The following is a 20340-nucleotide window of genomic DNA, read 5'->3' as shown; positions in this document are numbered from 1 at the left end:
GTTATAAGCACTGATTTTAAAAAGTCGACTGTTTTGTAGATAATATCTACCCATTGATCATAATAATCATTAAACAAAAGCTGCATTTTGTGAATATTGATCAATGATGTTTTATCAATGGAATACTGAGCTCCAAGATTGACGTGTTCACATAGTAATCATGAATATAAACTAAAGTCCTATATTACCCGACATTCCAATGCAGCGGTTTTAAAACTTATTTTCTCCCCACTCCACTATACAGCTGAAACTAATTCATTATATTAAGTGTCCCGATGGGGTCTCATACCAGTCAGTTAGCTGATTATGCAGGCTTTTCTGTTCCCTTAACATCACCGTGTCTGAATCACCTAATCCACACTGTACATTACATCAACGCTGTCACTCATTTCTGAGGACCATTTGCTTCTCCTCGTGGCAAGCTTCTGCAGAAAAATGAGTGAGCATGGTGGATAGATTTAGTGCCTTATAAAGTTATTTCATGCATTTTATCACATACCAGAACAGTCTTTTTTCCTTTTATTAATGTGAAATAGTGGATTAACCTCTTATGCATGTACATATACAGGTGCATAGGAACAGTGATGTAGTATGTGTTTTAAAGCGGTCATCTTCAGGGATTGGGTATGAAATCCTGGCTGTCGGGATGCCACTGGTTAGAATACCAACAGCAACATCCCGACAGCCACAATCCCGACACTCCTAGAGAACAGCGTTGAGTATTTTTCTAACCCCTACCCTAACCCTCCATCCTCGATGCCTAAACTGAACACTCCCTCCCCGGTGCCTAAACCTAACCTCCCTCCTCCCCGCACCCTAAACCTAACACTACCTCCTTGATGCCTAACCCCACTACCTACCCCTAACACCCCAATACTTTGGGATGCCGGCGGTCAGGATATTGGTGCAAGGGTCCTGACCTGTCAGGAGTTCGGTGCCGGCATTAAGACTGTTGGCATCCCGCACGCCGGGATGCCAACTACATCCCAACTTCAGATGTTAATTGTAAGTGTTAAAATTTTTACATGAATTTCCAACCCCACATTATGAATAGTGTGATCAGTAACATGCCATTAGTGGAACAAGCTGATTGTTAATGAATGTTTGAAGGCAGCCATATACTATGCAGTTATTTCCCCGATTAGCCAGTTATTGGCTGACCGCGCTGATAATTGCACAGTGTGTCGGCAGCTGATCAGCAATTGCTGCTCTGTCAGGAATGCGAAATCTTCCAGCATGCCCGACCAATGGAGTAATTGCTGCTCGGATCTGACAGTTGATATACACACCATCAAACAGACCAATTATTTGACTTTGTATAGCAACATCCGATAATTGGTCTGTCTGTCTGCTGGTGAGTTTGATCTTGCAATGTATAGGCCATATTAATGCTCACTCCAATTCCTGTATGCATCTGGCCAAGGTCATATTCCTCTTTTTCAATTTTCTTTGTTTGTCACAGGTGTTCTTGCTAGCAGTTGTGTACACAAGTCATCTCCAGCTGCAAGGTAATTATAATACATCAAATGACCTCCATCGACCACGTTGCCTACCTTTGACAATCTGCAAGCGGCTATTTACAGACAAGCAGAGTTCATGGTGGGAATCAGTCTACAGCCTTATTCATAAGACAGCTCAGTAAGTAACAATTGTATCCATCTACTGAGGCTGTGTGTTAATATGTTTTAGACCAGAGGTTCCAAAATGTGGTTCTCAAGGCAGGTTTTAGAGATATCCACAGTTGAGTACGGGTGGTTAAATCAAACTAACTGAGGTACTAATTAACTCACCTGTGGTCAAGCATAGATTTCCTTAAAACCTGGACTGTTAGGGTGCCTTGATGACTGAGTTTGGGAACCTCTGCTTTACACTTAACTGAGTACGACAATCTGTGTGTGTCCCCTTTACTTCTAGGCCTGGTACATCAGCAAAGCTTCGTCTTGTGATCCAACGTGAACTTAACACCCTGCGGGCCTTGGAAAAGCATGGTCTGCAACCTGCCCTTCTCATACACTGGGCAAGAAGTCTTTTCAATATAGTAAGTGTATGGTCACACCATAATTGTAATGCAGATATCTATGCACACTGAAGATTGGAACTAATGTAGATCTTCATGTGTGTTGTGATACAACTGAAAGGTCATTAATGGCTTGCATAATGTATTAACATTTGTTTGTCACTTCAGGGTAACAGCCTGAATTCCTTTTATGACCAAAGGGATTACATGGTCCGCTGCATCCACTACTGGAAGAAAGTCCTGCCGCTCTTGGACCTGGTCAAGCAAAAGCGGAGCATTCCTGAACCCGTTGATCCTCTATTCAAACATTTTCATAGCAAAGATATTAAGGTAACCACATTGAGATGTCATGATATCTATTACTTTAGGTTTACCTACAGACATAAGCGATTTTGTTCACGATTTAGAAGAAAAACATTATTTCTCAGTCATCCATGGGGGACACTGGAACCATGGGTTATAATGGAGCCAGAGGAGTTCTGGCCACCAAATAGTTAACTATTTTCACAGGCAGCACAGGGTCCTTCTCCCCTATACACTGCCCCCAGCCTGCAGAAGCTACCATTCATATTCAACCTTGTAAACTTCTTATTTTTGTTTAATTTCCTATTGATTCTGTAAAGTGTAATAAACCCTATCTGACCCAGTGAAATCCCAAATTAATGAATTCAAAGTCTTGATAAGTGTTTGCTATTGTACAGATATTTTTTTTTTTACTACTAAATTAACCATTTAAATGAAAAAATAAAACCAAATGCTTCACAAGTCACTAAAACTTTTAAAGAAATTGCACCATGTTCCTTAACTTCACGTCCTTAATGATTTCTCTTTCCCCCATGGGGGGACAGTGATCACGCTCGATATAGTGTGCCGAGGAGGAGTCTGGACACCAAATGGTTACATTTTTACCCAGCAGCACAGGCTACCTCTCCCCTATACTCCAACACTTAAGGGGACCAGTTCTCGTTTTGTTTCCACAGAGTGGGCACCATTTTTTAAGGGGCTGCTATTATGCAGTCTCAATTTGTTCTTTTATTTTTATTTACTGAGCAGGCAGTGAGTCAGCGTCTCAGGAATGCCCACACTGCCGCTCCACCAAACCCCTGCGTCGGCTGCCAGAGGTCAGTGACCCCGGCCCAACTCCAGCACACTGACGGCAAGCTGCAACTGGATGCTCTGGGAACAGGTAAGGCGGTTCTCTGCTTGCAGGGAGCCGCATACTCAGTAGCTGATACCACCAGTGGTGGACAGGTCATCTCTGCACCCCCCCCCCTAGACCACCAGGGCAAATGTTGGCTATTGGGCACTATTAATGGTGGCCATGTCCTTGGTGGATTTGTCAGACAGGGGAGGGTAGCCCTTTCTATTGGCGTCTCCTCCAACCTTTGACGCGTCCCTTCCTGCAGGATAAACGCCATTGTATATTCTCTTTCCCTTTCTCCTACCTCCCTACAATGCTGGGCGGCCATTTTATGTCATTGCCTGCCTTCAGCTTCTCAGAGAGAGAGAGACAGGGCTGCCTCCTCTTCTACCTCACTTGAGCAGTCAGGTTATATAAAGCTCCTTCCTCACCTGTTCGGGCTTGGTTGTTGAGCAGCATTGCCCATTCTTATTTAAATTGAATGTTCTGTATGCAACTTTGTTGCGAAGTGTAGGAGTACTTTGTGACTACTTTCTGTTTCTAATACTCTTTTTTTGCAGGGGATTTTCTGTACTCTGCTCTTTAGATTTATATTTCTGTAAACATTCTGTTTGAACTTACAACTCTTGGTGCACATGTATTTTTTTGTGTCCACTATACAAGTGATGACATTCTTAGCACTACTTATTATTTTATCTGTGGTGCATTAGCATTTAGTGCTCTACCCCTTATTACACAACTGTTCACACTAAAAACTTGTGTGGGAAGACACCTGGAATACATTGCCATGTCTTCCAAGGGTCATGCAATTATGGTGCCAAGGGACAGGGGCGCTGCTGTGTGTGCGCACTTGCAGGAACTGTTCTGTAGTTCTCTCTCCTCACAATGATGGTTTATGTACCCAATGTTTCTCTGGATCTCAGCCTGATGATCCAACACCTGCTATTTCCGCCCAGGAGCTGGCATGGGCTACTACACTGTCACAGGTAATTTTCCAGCTGGTTAATCTGCTTGCAACCCCTAGACCTGCACTCCTTACTAGTTTTGCTACAGGAGTGGATCAAGTTACCAATGTTCCGCCAGCTAACACCGAACTGCCGAGGGTTCAGACCATTTCTCAGTCTGTTCAGGGCCTGGTGCAGGTGTCTGCTTCTTTTCAACAGATACTAGACAAGGACCCCCCTTCCAACTATGACTTGGACTCCGATTTCCTCAGACCTGGAGGATAAAGTTCATGTTAATTCAGATATGGAGACCTCCTCTATGCAGGAGAACTTAACCGCAGGTGGATGTTGAAGCCCTCATAAAGGCAGTGAAAACTGCAGTTTTGATTAAGGACACAGACCAAATTTCTAAGTTCAATTCCCTTGTATTTAAGCACCAAAAGAAATAAGCAGGTCAGTTTCCTTTCTCTTCTCAGAGGACGTCCTAACAGAGGATTGGGCTCACCCCTGTAAGCGCTTCTTGATTTCTAAACGCATTTCCACTTTTTTTCCCCTCCCAGCGGCTTACAGGGTTAAGTGGAAATCTCTTCCCCCAGTGGATACACACATGGCTCATTTTGGTCATAAATTCTACCCTTCCTATCCCAAATACAGCCTCCCTCAAGGATCCTTACATTTTAAGAAAATTTTCTAGCTTCCCATCTACTCAAATGTGGGCACAATTGTCCGTCCAGGCCCGGTCTCTGCTTGGGTTGCCAAGCACTTGGGATGCTGGGTGGATTCCTTGGAGGATGGTCTTCTGTCGGAGGTTCAAAGAAGGGAGTTGCTATCAATGTCAAAAAGGCCAGTACTTATTTTGGTGAGGCTGCCCGTTGACTCAAGTATCCTTGCTTCTAAGATATTGGCATCGGCTGTAGCATCTCTGAGAGCCCTCTGGCTCCGCAGTTGGCGAGCAGATGAGTTCTCCAGACTCTGGAAGCTCTTCCCTTCTCAGGGGACATGCTGTTTGGGCCAGAGCTCAACAAGATTTTTGCTACGGTTGCAGCATCTAAGTCTGATTTCCTTCCTTCTGTGGCTGCCAGGTCTTGGGCCTCTAATTTTTGTTCCTTTCGTCCACAGGATAAGACCAAAGGTTAGCTAGACCTCAGGGTTCAACTGTAAAGACCTCCAAGTCCAGAGGTAAGTAAGCCTGGCCCAAACTACCACCCTCCCAAGCCAGTAGCCAAACCTGCTGCATGACTGGGCAGGCCTCCACCTGGGGGCTCTCAGTGTGGGAGTCCGTCCTTTGCTTTTCTCAGATTTCTGGATGGCGACGACATCTGAAGCCTGGGTAAGAGGAGTAGTGTCCCAGGGTTATGCCATCACTTTCAGGGAATATCCTCCAGTCCAATTTTTCTCCACAGGTCTGACAGTGGATAAAGCAGAAGCGCTACAGATGTCCATCAGCTCCCTTCTGGCGTCCTAGGTGATTGGTCCCGATCCTCCGTCCCAGAGAGGTGCCGGGTTTTATGCCAAAAGTTTCCTGGTCCTGAAGTTGTATTGATCGTTTTGTCCCATACTCAGCCTGAATCGCTGAACAGGTCTCCATGTTCTCCGGTTCCATATGGAATCTTTACATTCTGTAATTCTTGCCTTGGAACTAGGAGACTTCATGGCGTAATTTAACATTCAGCACACGTACTTACACATACAAAGCTTTCTCAGGTTCGCGGTAAGGGAGCAACATTTCCAATTTCAGACTTTGCCTATTGTGCTTTCAACAGCTCCTCGTGTTTTCACAAAGGTCATGGCAGCATCAGACGCAAGGGAGTTTGCATACTACCCTGTCTGGACGACTTGCTTATTCTGGCTCAAACCCCGGAAGTTCAGGGCCACCTTTGTCTTGCTGTGAATATTCTCCAAACTCATGGATGGCTCAGCAATCACCGGAAACCCTCTGACTCAATTGCAGAGGATTGTGCCTTAATGAATACCTTGGTTCGTAGAATATTTATCCCATTCGACAAACTCTTGACCTTGCAAGCCAAAGTTCGGGCCCTCCTATAGCAGTAGCAGCTGTTGAGCGTCACGTCCTGGGCACTCTAGTCTCCACTTTTGAAATGGTGAAATATGCTCTGTTTCCCTCCCGCTCTCTGCAGTTGGAGATTCTAGCCAGATGGAACAAGTCACGTCTACACCTCCGATCTCCCAAGGATAATTCTATCAGAGGAGGTACGTCACCGCTCTCATTTGGACAAAGGCCGCTCTTTCTGGATTCAGGACTGGGTCCTCTTCACCACTGATGCTAGTCTTTGTGGCTGGGATGCGATGCCTTGTAATCAAACCTTTCAGGGGCGGTGGACGGATCAGGAAAGCCTTCTTGCCATCAATAACTTGAAGATTTGGGCAGTCTACAAGGCTTTGTCAGGCAAGGCTCCTTCTCCTGCACAAGCCTGTCAAGGTGCAATTGACAACACTACCACGGTCACATACATAAGCCGTCAAGGTGGCACCCGCAGTCAGAGTGTCACGAAGGAGGTGCAACAGATTTTTCAGTGGGTAGTGTGTTGCTTTCCGGCTCTGTCGGTGCTGTACATTCCAGGAGTCCAAAATTGGGATGTAGATCTTCTCAGCCGCAAGGACGTTCACGCCGGCGAGCATGCTCTCCATCCTGAGGTCTTCCAAACATTGTTACGTCACTGGGGCCGACCGGATGTCAAGATGATGGCCTCCCGTCACAACCACAAGCTGCCAAAGTACTGTTCCCAGACCAGGGGACTGGGAGCCTTTCTGGTGGATGCTTTCACAGTCAGGTGGTCATTGCCTCTCATTTACATATTTCTTCCAATTTCCGTGATTGCGTGGGTTCTTTGGAAATAGAAGTTGTAGGGTGGCACAGCGATTCTCATAGCTCCAGATTGGCTATGCAGAGCTTTGTACGCTGCCTTTCTCGATCTGTCCATCAACACTCCATGAGTGCTTCTTCTCTGACTCAACTTTCTGTCTCAGCGTCCGTGCTTCCACCCAGATCCAACTCTTCTGGCTTTGACAGGCTGGCTCTTGAGACTTCGATCTTAAGAGCTATGGTTTTTTCCTCTGCCTTCATAAAGACCCTGCTTAGCGCCAGGAAACCTTCCTCTGCTCGCATCAGTTATAGTCCAGAAGACTTACTTTGTCTGGTGCTCGGCTCTGGGATTTAATCCACGCTCTCTCCGCTTGTCGAAAGTCCTCATTCTAACAGGCCTTCATCTTTCATCACTCAAGTTCAGATTTCATCCCTTTCGGTCCTCTTTCAATGTAATGTGGCGTTGTCGCCGGATGTACAAATTTTTTTTATCCAGGGTGTGTTAAATCTCCAGCCTCCGTTTGTTCATCCTATGGCTCCTTGTGACTTATCCTTGGTGCTCCGGGCCCTCCAGGATGCCCCTTTGAGCCCTTGGGTTCGGTAGATCTTTCTGTGGCTTACGTGGAAGACAATTTTCCTCCTAGTCATTGCAGTGGCCCGTGTTTTTGATTTTTGACCTGCCGCTCTCCCTTCCTGATTTTCCATCAGGATCGGGCAGTCCTTCGCACACGCCTTCGTTACCTTCCTAAGGTCGTATCTCTTTTTCACATAAACAAGAAATTGTGGTTCCTGCCTTTTGTGCATAGGATTCTATGGGGGAACAGGCCTAATTTTTTGCAATGAGGGCCCACCATATTTATGTTGACAGAACGAAGGATTTGTGCAGTTCCAATTCCCTTTTTGTATGACTTTTATAAGCGGGGCTCACCAGCTTGCAAACCAACTTTTTTTGGCTTTGGTTGACTGTCTGCGAGGCCTACACTTTAGCGTATCTTATTCCACTGACTTCAGTGCAAGCTATTCCACCAGAGCTGTTAGTAATTCTTGGGCAGCTCGATGTGGTGCCTCTGCTGAAGAGCTTTGTAAGGTGGCCACATGGTCTTCTGCCCATACCTTTTTATTAAGTTCTATGCTTTTGACACCTTCGCCACTTCGGATGTAGGCTTCTTCACGCAACACAGGAGGGTCCCCCGCCCTTAAGGGGACAGCTTTGGGATGTCCCAAAGTGATACCAGTGTCCCCCATGATGCAAAAAAAAGGAGGGGATTTTTGTCCTTACCTGTAAAATCCTTTTCTCTGACTCCCATGTGGGACAGGGCACCTTCCATGACAAGGTTTTCCTGCATAGTTACCGGTTCATCTTCTCGGTCCTCCTCAGCACCCTATACCTAGTGTGATTCCCGTGATCACCATGGAGACCAAGAAAAGGATTTTAGAGGTAAGGACAAAAATTCCCTTTTTCTGTAACTTTGCGCATGGCTGAATTATTCCTCTCCTAAGCAACTTTCACTACAGTTCAGCCATTTAGCCTTTGCTGGCTGCTGCTTGTTATTGCAAGAAGTTTATTTTTATTTTTTTGTCATCCTACGTGACTTGATTTAGAGCAGGTGTGGGCAACGTCCAGAGCTCAGTGGAAGTACCCATTGAGCATGCTCAGTCACAGTTTTAGTGTGCAATAACAGCAACTGTCAGAAAATGCTGTGTAGTTTTACAGCAGCTTAAGTTTGGGATTGTAACTCACTGATCCTGAGCTGCATACACCTGGTGCTGTAGATTATAGGTAGTATAAAAAAAAAAAAGGCTTCCATGTAAAGTTGAAGGGGCAAATATAGTAATACAGAGTGGTATAATATTAAATGACCCACAGTTACATGTTAACAGGTGTTTTTTATTTTTCCCTAGTTATCTGAAGTAAGAGACTTGGAAGATGAGGCTGGAATTGCATTTGCAAAAATGGATCTCATTGAAGGAAAAACAGATGATGCCATTCTAGCTCTGGAAGCCATTAAGAGTGTTGCTTCCTATTGGAGTCTTGCTGTGGTGTGTGGTTATTTACGTACTACTTGTTAAATATACTGCACAAGTTGTGCTCCACTTTAACTCGCTATTACCCCTTGAACCGTATTTTTTAATTCTCCCACTGCCTGGCTAAAGTCAGAGAATCAATGTTCACTTCAGGCAAACAGTAGGAGATGTTGAAACTTGCTTGTGATCAGAGCCTTTTTAGGGTGTTTTCTTTGACTTGTAGGGATTCACACTTAGATTGTGAGGCACAGACATGCAAGTTTTGGCCAGCAGGTCTTGTCCCCGCGCAGCGTTTCTTCCACATTCAGCAATGGAAATGCAGGTTTCAATGCATTGCTGACACCACTATGTTGTCATTAGAACAGGCAAGTGTTTCTCCTATGTATGTTTAAGTCTTTCTTTCCATCATAACAGGGAAGAAAAACATAACATTTTCCCCAGCACAAAATTTTTTTATTTTGTGATTGCTGCATTGAGTGAGCACGAAACCCCCAATGAAAGAAGTACATATGATAGCAAGTTTTAAACATGAGTTGCATGATTCTTGCTGATACCATACAGAGTGATATAGGAGGTCTCAGAGGTGGTTCAAGATAGTATTACCTGTATAGTGAATAAGTAATTATATTTGCGCTTTGTACTCGGTGGTGTACGTTATTGCCTAAGTTTTTGCCCCTTTTTAAATTTAAAGTATAAATCCACCTTACAGTAAGTCGTCTCCTTCCCCTGCATATCTTATGATTGGTAGTGTGTAATTTTGTAAACTAAAATGCTGTAGCCTACTACTATAGATTTGTACTAATGTGTCTGGCCAGGTCTCAATGTTGGGGTGGGGAGAATTAGATGATCTACCCCAGCTTTATAGATGCTAAATAAGGTTTTCTCTTCAGCACAAAACATCATTAGCTCAATTTATACATACGTTTTAAAATACATCACTATTGGTATGTAACTATCCATAGGTATACCGGCAGAAAGGAGAAGATATTGAGAATGATATTCTATCCTCAGAAGAGCAGGAGGAATTTCAAAACTGTATTCAGAAATGTAAATCCTATCTGGTTAAGATTCTTGGCGAAGTCTCAGCAGATCCTTCAATGGCAGAAAAGGTAACATGATTTGTGTTTTAGTTTACTGTATTTTTTAGTCTGTTAAAGGCATTTTGCTTTTTAACCTCAAATATTTACCTGAGTTGCTGTCATATAGCTGTCTGAATTACCAGTAGGCAGATTATCTAAAGAGGCAAAGTGCACTTTCTTTTGTGATAACACTTAAGGCCCCCATACACGGTAAGATTCAAAGTTGGTAAGATGAGTTGTACGATTGCCCTTGGAAGTCTTCCCTTGAAATTTTTCATAAGATGTGGTCAAATGGAGTAAGATTGATCGTTCCGATGATAGGATAAGATGCATAGAAGTGTGTCACATCGTACACGAACGGTTGGGATCTCTCTGCAAAACCATCTGACCTGCGATCCAACTAGACGGCGGGGACGCGCATCGGGGTCGCAGAACACACAAAATATACCTATTTTCACAAGATTGGTCTGTCCAACCTGTCGTAACTGGCCATATCGTGTAAAAAATCGTCCCGTGTATGGGCATCTTTAAACTAGGGGCTCGATCCAATTAGGTGCAAATTGCAAGTAGCGAGTTTGTTTCTTTAAACTCGCACACATCGCCGCAAAGCGCACTCCCAAGAATTCTCCAATCCAATAAAAAATGCCTATTCGTACTACTCGCAGCGGAGGGGTACGAATTGACTGCCAAATGAGATTTGCGAGAAATGCATGAAAATGTGGGGAGACCATCCTGGAACCCCCAAAATGGATAATTTCGTTAGCAGGACTGTATAGAAGGCTGTGGCCATTAGGAAGTTACTGTAGGTTTTTAAATGGTGTCAAATGGCTGATTTGTGCGCTTTTTTTTTTTTTTTTTTTTTTTTTTTTTTATGCAAGAAAAATCTAAAAAACTTTTCGTTTAATCTCAAACGAATTAAACGAAAAATGCATTAAAAGTAGGAAAAAGGGTGATTTTGGGGTACTTTAAGGGCACCTTGAAAAATTAAAAAAAAATTATAAAAACAATAATTTTTCAACTAAAAAATTATTGTAATTAACTTTGGGGTGCCTAAACTAACGAAAAAGTTGATTTTGGGGTAATTTGAGGATTTTTTTTTTTTCTGTTTAACCTGAAAAAAATGACATGTAATTATTGGACTAAATAAGCTAATTAGAAACTTCCAATTGCCTAATTGGTCATTAGGGGAGATGTTCAAGTGATTCAGCACAGTGTCCCACATTTTAACCTTAAAATAAAGATTTTCCTTTCCATCTCTCACCCTCAGGGAGGTGCGAGTGGAAAGTTGCGAATTCAGTCTGACCTGTGCGAGTTGCTAATTGGATTGCAAAATTAATTCACTATGCGAATTCGAAGTGAAAATCGCACCTCGCATCCCGCAATTTGCACCGAATAGGATTGACCCCTAGATGTCTACATTCTGTCTCTGTGCACTGTTACCACATGTATCAGGATGGGGAATTGGGAGCTATAGCCATTTGCCATATGGACTGTTGGAGCAAATACAAAGTTAGCAGTGTCCCCCAAATGAGATCAACATGAATATTTCCTTTTTTCCTTTTGTATTTTTAAGATGTTATGAAGAACACTGTGGTTCATTTAGTCATCATCACAGAACTATTGTTTAATTGCAGCTGCCTGTGCCTGTTGAATCTGTCGAAGAGATGCTGGATGATGTGAGGCAAACTCTTGGTGAAGTTTGTGAAGAGCATAGCCCACATGTCAGAGATGTACAATCCTTCATGTCATCATCTGCTATAAAACACTCTACTCCCTCTCTATCAAAGTTCTCTATATCGCCTGGCAAAACTCCAAAGGTACGCTTTAGCCTGTGAAACTGCAGTGATCCCATGGTTTTCACCTTTGGAAAGGCTAACACTTTGATAAATCGATGCATAATAGAGAGAGATCTGGGCAATCTCAGCCATACTGCCAAACTGTAATATAACAGTGGAATTAACATGAGCACTCCAATTGTGAAGTAGGTTGGTGAAGAAACTTCTAATTTTTCTTGTGTTTTCTTAGTTTTCATCAAAGACACCACCACCCTGGGCTGAAGATCAGAAATTGTTAATTGAACAACTTGTTCAACAAGTTGAAGCCTTGAAGGTATGTGCGTATTAAAAGATAAGTTCATATTTATGTGGTTATTATTCACACATGTTAGTTTGTGAGTCACCTGTGTGTTTAGAGCAGGCAAGTTACTGTTGCCATAAGGACCTACTGCTGCTCTGCGTACTCGTCCTGCAATAAATTATTTCCGTTTATGATTCTGCTTTTTCAGTTTGCAGTTTTTGACTGGTTCTTTCATGTAACAATGTTGTGAATAAGACAGAGTAAATATATACTTTCCCTCTCCCCGAATCATGTTGGACACCTCTGCACTGTTAAGTGGAGCCAATCAAGTGCCAAAATTGTCTGGCTCCTCCTGGATCTGTCTTTTTTTTTTTTTTTTACTTTTTTTCTTGAGGGATAGAATGTGAACAGTGTGTCTCTGCTCCAGCTGAGTATGCAACTGGTTCTGGAGATGGGTCTCTGTATGAGGAATCAACTAATAGGTTTATCTGTTCATCTTATGGCTTTCCTCTGTCAAGATACGTATAACAACTTTTCAGGATTTCCTGCTCAATTTGTGTCTGTAATGACTGACTATTCATTATCCACTAATGACTTTTGCTGTTGACAAATGAAAATCTCTTTGGTTGTAATAGTGTTGAAGTTGGTTATCCTGTCTAATTCTTTCTATCATCTACTGGAGGACACTGGGACTTGTTGGGTATAGGTGGAGCAGCAGGATTCTGGGCACCAAAGAGTTAACTACTTTGGGAGCAGCACAGGCTCCTCCTCCTCCTCCATACCCCACCTGAGGCTCGGGAAATCATATTTTTTTTGTTTTTGGATCCCCTCCATAGTGGATACTAGCAGAGTTCAGAGTGCCTCCCCCAAAAGCCCAGAAGCAGTCAGACCTTGTCAGGTCGCTGCCAAGCTCCTAAATCAGGCGATAAACTGGCGGCATGATGGGGCAGGTCCCCACCTGGGACCTCCCAGGGTGGGCAGCAGTCTTCTGTGCTTTGCCGATGTATGGCTGGAAACATCAGCTTCCTGGATAAGGGGCATTGTATCCCTAGGGTACTCCATGACCATTCAGGAATGCCACCCAATTCAGTTTTTTCCACTGCATTACCGGCCTGTCAGCAAGGCAACTGCCCTCCGGACCTCCGTCAAAACCCTTTTGCCCTCCGATGTGATAGTCCCAGTTTCTTTTCCCCTGAGGAGGACAGGTTTTTGCCCAAATCTGTTCCTTGTTCAGAAGCCAGATAGTTCCTTTCGTCCCTTCCTCAACCTGAAGACTCTCAACCTGTTTCTCAGGGTTCCCAGGTTCAGGATTACGTACTTAGATGACCTTCTCCTGTTAGTCCAGTCTCTGGACACGCTTCAGGAACACCTCTGACTCATCCTTGACTTGCTGCAGTCACAGGATCAGTTGGTGCAAGTCCACCCTGACTCTCTCAGGAAATGCTCTATTTGGGCAATTTCTTGAACTCCAGAGTGCAAAGGGTTTTCCTTCCCAGGAACAAGCTAACATCCCTTCTGTCCTTCATCAAACTGTTTCTCCACCAGCGCAAGGTCTCGATACACGTCTGTATACGAGTTCTGGAAAAACTGGTCTCCACCTTCGACATGGTGGAATATGCACAATTCCTGTCCAGGCTGCAGCAATTGGAGCTTCTACAAAGGTGGAACTGCTCAGCCCTCCATCTCAAATCCCAGACGATGGCTCTGTCCAGACAGGTCCGCCACTTTCGTTGTGGCTCCAGTTATCTCCCCTCAACAAAGATCTCTCATTCCTGGTCTAGGATTGGGCTCTTCTATCCAGACTGCAGCCTCCGTGGCTTGGGAGCAGTCACCGGAAGTCACACTTTTCAGGGCAAGCGGACAGTTCGGGAGGCGGAGATGTACAAGAGGCTCTGAACCAAGTCTTAACAATATTTTTATTTTAAATTAGGGGTTTTCATCTACTTTGCACCTACTCAAGAGTTGCAAACTAAAGTCCAAGGTAACTCCGATTGGAGACTCAAATTAAGTCAGCGCTATATTCGAATTGAATCGGAAAAGTTTACGGCCAAGGTTGTTTTTTTTACTTTGTGTAACCCGTGTTAATGGAACACATGGCTTATGAAATTTGTGCCTTTGACCCACACCCCCCCTTATTTGCAACAAGATACTCCCCAAATGTGTCACACATACCCTCAATCCAACAAGTACTCTTAACACCGCCTTTATGCATCCCACATCTCATTCAGGCTTACTCCATCCCCCCACACACTCTCAATGTGACAGAACTGGCTTTTACTGACCACTGGTCCTACTTGATCACCATAGGCTCATTGTTGAAGTACAATGTACAATTATAATGTATACTGTCTACATAAAGTAATCTTAAACAAGGCTAGCCATCCTGAATACTTTGCAGACAAAGAATGCATGTAACACTCAAATTTTTAATTTTACAGAAAGAAGTCCAGGAGCTAAGAATGAATGGTACAGCCACTAATGTAACATCACAGCGTTGGGCTGCTGAAGGATTTAGTTCTGATACCGCTACAGATGGATACCATTTAGCCCAGAGCTATTATGATGTCCCACTGACAGGTGTGGATGCAATTCTAATTTTTTTGACCAATTAAGCTGGTAATGCTTGCTGTTTATGTGTAAAGATATTTTTATTTTGAGAATCTCTAGATTTCTACATCAGGGTCCATAGGGTATCCACAGGAAACCTTGGGGTATAGGTGATGACGTCAGGCATCGGGCACCATAGAGTTAAGTTTTCAGCCTCCCAGGATGCACTAGGGTCACCCTCCTATACCCCGCCCCCGAGCCAAGGCATCTCAGTTTCGTTGGTGCCCGGCTTGGAGTCTGAGCATCTGTTTAGAGGGGGGCTAAGGATAGCCCCTGAAGTTTTCTTCAAAGCAGCTGTGGCTGCACATTTGGAAGTACAGCATGGACAGTCACTACTGACGTCCATGCTGTCTCCTCTACACCCCGCCGGTACCAGAACGCTGGTACTGATCCGGGGATGCTGGTAAGCATCTGGGGTCACTGCTAGCGGTGATCCCAGATGTTTCGGATCATGGCTGGATTCAAGGGGCAGCAGGTAAGCAGCGGGGGTCCCACGGTGGGTCCCCCCTGAGCACATGGTCCACAGTCACCAGGCAGGGGGCTCCCTGGGGACTGGCTTCAGCGTGGAGCCAGGTAACTAACCTGCGCTTCCACTAGCTCCCTGGGACAGCGGGCCGCAGTTGAGCGGCAAGCGCTGCGGCGTCCCAGGGGTTAATTGCATGCCAGGGTAGCGCACCTTCCCTGTACACAGCCGGCGCCTCCCGCGCTCCACACAGCCCTCTCTGCACTGCCGATTGACCCTGTGGCAGCGCTCCTCCCCCAGGCCGGCCTCCTCTCTGCTCCTCGGTGGCCATCTTGGTATGGTGAACGCTGCTGGAGCTGCTGACGGTGGCATCGCGGTCTGGGTCCCCTGGCATACCTCTCCTCCGTTGAAACAGGTCTGTGTATGCTGCGCTGTGTCCTACCAGGCTCTGTCTGCGTAGTTGAGGAACATCGCTGATAGTGCAGGGATTGATTTCTTCTGCATTGTATGTGACTTCTGGTAGCGTCTGCTGCCTGTACTTTCACTTTCTGTCAGCCATTTTACTGTCCCTGCTCTTCCTCTGCTAAAGCCCTTGCGGTGCAGTGATTGCAGGGTGGTTCTCCCACTATACTAACGAGTATCAGTGAGAGGGGTCACATACTTACCGTCATGTCTGAGAGTGAATTTCCTCTCCTGCTTATGTGTACTAAGTGCAATGTACCAATAGCGGAGGGGGAGGGTAACGCGGAGGGGCTATATCGGCAGTGTTATTTATTGGCGCGGCCAATTACTGTCACGGCTCCGGTACGGGAACCTCCCTGGGCTTGTTTCGCTAAAGTGCTTACAACCCTAGTGGGCCAGTTAGCTCCGCCACCTGCGTTTTCCCAGATAGGATTATTCCCAGCAGTCAGTGGTGTCGTCACCCATGCAGGGGTTCCCGAGACAACTGATGGTACCCCACAGTCTCCCTATTTCCCCTCCCCACGTTTCACAGGAGCCTGCGTGGGTTAATTCACTGACAAATTCGGTACAGCATTTGTCGGACGTGTTACAAGGGGAGTCTGTGTTGCGGCCACATAAGCGGAAGGCCTTCATGAAGATAAGCTTCTGAAATTGCCATACGAATCCAACCTGCCAAAGTTTGCTTTTAAGCAGACCAACCCTTTTTACGGAAGCCGTAGAGGACACTCGGCGACTCTGCAGACAACTGCGCACCCTCAACTGTAAGGCAGAGATCTTTTCCCCCGTCACAAAGATCCTCTGCTGTCTGGAGTCCAATAAGGCTCCGAGGTGCAGAATCCTCTGAGACGGGATCAGGGTGGACTTTTGCCAGTTTATTAACCAGCCGTGACGTTGCAGTACTGTAATCGTCAGGTCCAAGTGGCGTAGAAGGAGCTCTGGAGATCCTGCCACCAACAGAAGGTCGTCTAGGTTCGGCAACATGCTGACTTCCCACAGCTGCAGGTAAGCCGCCATGACCTTGGTGAACACTCGTGGTGCTGTCGCCAGGTCCAGGGGGTTTTCCAGCTCTGTGGTGCAAACTATGCCAAGAGCTCGGAAACCATCTTCTGCAAGGATATACCATCGTGTGTGGCATACGTTCTTCCAGTGGTGTCGACTGAGAGGTTATGCCCCTCGGGAGGTCCGTCTGTCTAGAGTGTTAGCTTTCCTACAGGCGGGGCTAGACCATGGGCTTCGCCTTGCTTCTCTGAAGGTGCAGGTGTCTGCCCTGTCAGTCTGGTCCCATCGTAGGATTGCTGCGATTCCTGATGTGCGCACCTTTATGCAAGGTGTTCTTCGAATTCAGCCACCGTTTGTTCCACCGGTGGCGCCTTGGGATTTAGCTGTGGTCCTGAGGGCTCTCCAAGGACCGCCGTTTGAACCACTGGGCTCAGTGGACCTTAAATGGCTAACAGCTAAAACAATATTTCTTTTGGCTATTGCTTCGGCCAGACGTGTTTCTGACTTAGGGGCTCTCTCCTGTAGACCCCCTTTCCTGATTTTTCATAGGAACAGGGCGGTGCTGCGAGGAAATCGTTGTGCTGGCTTTTAACTAACCTGATCTTTCAGTGGGTGAGGCCACTTTGGACGTCGTGCGGGCCTTAAGGATTTATGTTGACCGCACTTCTTTGTTTAGGAAGTCGGACGCCTTGTTTGTCCTCTATGGCTTCCGTAAAAAGGGTTGACCTGCTTCAAAGCAAACTTTTGTAGGTTGGATTCGTATGGCAATTTCAGAAGCTTATCTTCATGAAGGACTTCCGGCTCCATCCTTGTGAGGGCTCATTCCACTAGGTCTGTGGGGCCTTCGTGGGCAGCTCAACGCGGTGCCTCTGCAGTCCAGATCTGCAAGGCTGCCACGTGGTCCTCTGTCCACACCTTTGTGACACCTTTGCCTCTCAGGATGCTTCCTTCGGGCGGCGGATTCTCCTTTCAGCACAGGAGCGTCTCCACCCTTAAAGGATACTGCTTTGGGACATCCCCAAGGTATCCTGTGGATACCCTATGGACCCTGATGTAGAAAATATGAGATATGGTTAGAACTTACCTTTGTTATCTCTAAATCTACGAAGTCCATAGGGTTCCACAGGACTCCTGCCCTGTCGCACCTGTGCTGCAGATGGGCTTTACTCTGGTCACCGTTTTTTTCAGTCTCCCTCTGGTGAGAATGTGATTCTTGTGTGTGTCCAGATCTTTCTTCTCTCTCTTCCTTCTCCTCCTCCGGCCTATGGCTTGGTACGTAACTGAGATGCCTTGGCTCGGGGGTGGAGTATAGGAGGGGGACCCTAGTGCATCCTGGGAGGCTGAAAACTTAACTCTATGGTGTCCGATGCCTGATGTCATCACCTATACCCCAAGGTATCCTGTGGATACCCTATGGACTTCGTAGAAATAGAGATAACAAAGGTAGGTTTTACCATATCTCATATTATATGCGTATTTTAAGGAATTAGCAGCGCTTGCTGACAAGTTGATAAAATGATTATAAAAATATAACAATTTTGGACTTCTGATAGTTAACCAAATGTAACATCAAGTTAATTCATTATTTCCTATAATATAGAAATGTATCAATTTGCCATGATCTTACCCATCCATTAGCAGACATGAAAACGACTGCACGATTACAACATTGTAATCGTGCAGTCATTTGTCAGTCTGTGATGAGCCTGCACTGAACGAGCAGTCGTTCAGTGCAGGCTCATCAATCATCTGCAAACATGCTCAACCTGACGTTATCGATGATAAATGTCTAAACGACAAGCGGGCACGCGCATCGCTGGTCGTTTTAGACATTTTTGCAAACTATTTATGAACTACAGTTCAATCGCTCAACTTAATAGTGCTAGTGCAGTGTCCTGGGGTGCCTCAGGACACTTGCAGGGGTGCCTCAGGTTGGTGGTCCAGCACCAAAAGAAATTATTTATGGTTAATGTAAGAGTCAAAAACATAAAATATATGGACAAACAAAAGTAGAGCCCTGTCCATCACTACATAACTGAACCTAAGGATGACAGGTAAGCATAATTTACTTAATCCTTTTTTTCTGAATTTCTCAATAGCACACTTTAGACCTAAGGGTACCGTGAAAACAAAGCTGATACACTAGGCTGCCGTGATTCAGAAAAGTTTGGGAACCACTGTTCTAGTGTCATTGGCCACAACCATTAATGAGGCTGGCTTCATGAACATATGTAATGATTACGTTTACAAGTTGTTTTGATTAAGTGTGGAATCTGTCTATCACCGTGTATAGTAATGGTCATCTCGGCCTTTTGAAATGCATAAGTGTCATGTAATGACTGGGAATTTTTTTTTTTTTTTTTATAGTAGAAAATACCTCCCTCTCAGTATATTCACGGTGTCTACATGCCTCTGCCTAGTACGACTTTATTCTGCTTATAAGTTGTTTATTTAAGACCGATTACTTTAAAATGTGTAGTGGCATCTATTTTGAATATTGCAGTCTGTTTATTAAATGTTAAATGCAATCTTCAAGCTTTATGGACCCAGGGTTAAATCCATTACTTTGGATTAAAGATTATATTTTACTTGTAGCACTATTGTAATTACCATTTTCTTGTTACCACACTAACCTAAGCACAACCATGGGCATACCTATTGTGGGTGCAAGGGGTGCCAATGCTATGGGGCACAGAGGCTTAGGGGGTGCTGGACCCAGCTCATATAGTGGTCTACCAAGTTCTGAAAATTGCCTGCTAAGAAATTGGGTCCAGCTCATTGCCCGGGCCTGAAAAGGGGACACGTCAGTGGCAATCTCTGTCTCTCCTTCTCAGTAAAGCTCCACACTGATATGATTTATCTCTCACACTCCTGTTTCACGTTCACACACCTGAGCTAATCAGTAAAGCCAGCACTGCTGAAGAGTAGGCTTCTCCTTGTTTACAGCCAGTGTCAATCTGTGGGGTGGGAATTGAGCTCCCAAGATTAGAATTGTCCCAGAAGATCTCAACAAAGCAGTGCCTGCCAGTGTAGGTTACAGGTTATTGCAATGCCACCCCCTTATGCAGCACCATTAGTTAAATACCAGGACAGCCATGGTGAGGTCAAGTGAGAGAGGTTTGGTTACTGCCCTGGCAGTACTGGTCTCTAGCTCTGCTGGCTGAAGAGGTGCACACTTTGGAAATGTTGCACATCCTCCTCCCTTCTGTGTTGTCATGTGAGGTGCACTGAGAGTGGTAGCACCTGTGCTTGTCTTTGAGTAATAGAACAGCATCACCTTGGCTTCATGTTCACACATTGGCCTAGTTAAGTGAACTCTGACTGGCTTCCACAGTTCACTTAAGCTGGCCACACATCTAAAGATTATCTGTCCAACCAGCCAACTAGTCGATTGGTTGGAATGAAAATCTGGTAAGGTATGAAAGCAAATGACAATCAGCAATTTGCTCCCAAACAGTGGAAAATGGACAGAAAGTGTTATTTGAACAAATTGTTTAGATCAAACATTTAACAAACTTGTGTGACGGCCATTTTAATCTGTTTTCTGGCATTTAGGAGCAAATTGCTGATCATCATTTACTCCTGTACATTACCAGATTTTCATTCCAACCAGTCAACTAGTTGGATGGTTGGATGAAAGTTGGTCTAGTGTGTGGCCAGCATTAGACTTGCAACTTGTTTAGCTTTACTTTTTTCAATGTCA

At 45.0% G+C, this 20340-nt stretch overlaps 1 protein-coding gene across 4 annotated transcripts in view; it reads left to right on the top strand.

Moving 5' to 3' along the window:
* LOC148507581 (E3 SUMO-protein ligase RanBP2-like) overlaps positions 1-20340 on the top strand; it is a 90373-nt gene that overhangs the window by 32425 nt on the left and 37608 nt on the right. For all 4 annotated transcript variants that reach the window (XM_088445972.1, XM_088445971.1, XM_088445970.1 and 1 more), the window contains exons 11-18: positions 1463-1638; positions 1915-2038; positions 2186-2347; positions 8829-8966; positions 9914-10060; positions 11665-11847; positions 12056-12139; positions 14545-14683. In XM_088445972.1, coding sequence (XP_088302098.1) covers positions 1463-1638; positions 1915-2038; positions 2186-2347; positions 8829-8966; positions 9914-10060; positions 11665-11847; positions 12056-12139; positions 14545-14683 — 1153 coding nt within the window. The remainder of the gene's footprint in view (positions 1-1462; positions 1639-1914; positions 2039-2185; positions 2348-8828; positions 8967-9913; positions 10061-11664; positions 11848-12055; positions 12140-14544; positions 14684-20340) is intronic.

The sequence above is a fragment of the Taudactylus pleione genome, unplaced genomic scaffold (genome assembly GCF_031769625.1).
Source record: "Taudactylus pleione unplaced genomic scaffold, aTauple2 ptg000391l, whole genome shotgun sequence".
Classification (NCBI taxonomy): Eukaryota; Metazoa; Chordata; class Amphibia; order Anura; family Myobatrachidae; genus Taudactylus; species Taudactylus pleione.
The sequence above is the reverse complement of the archived record's forward strand: the minus strand, read 5'-3'. Positions and strand labels throughout refer to the sequence as shown.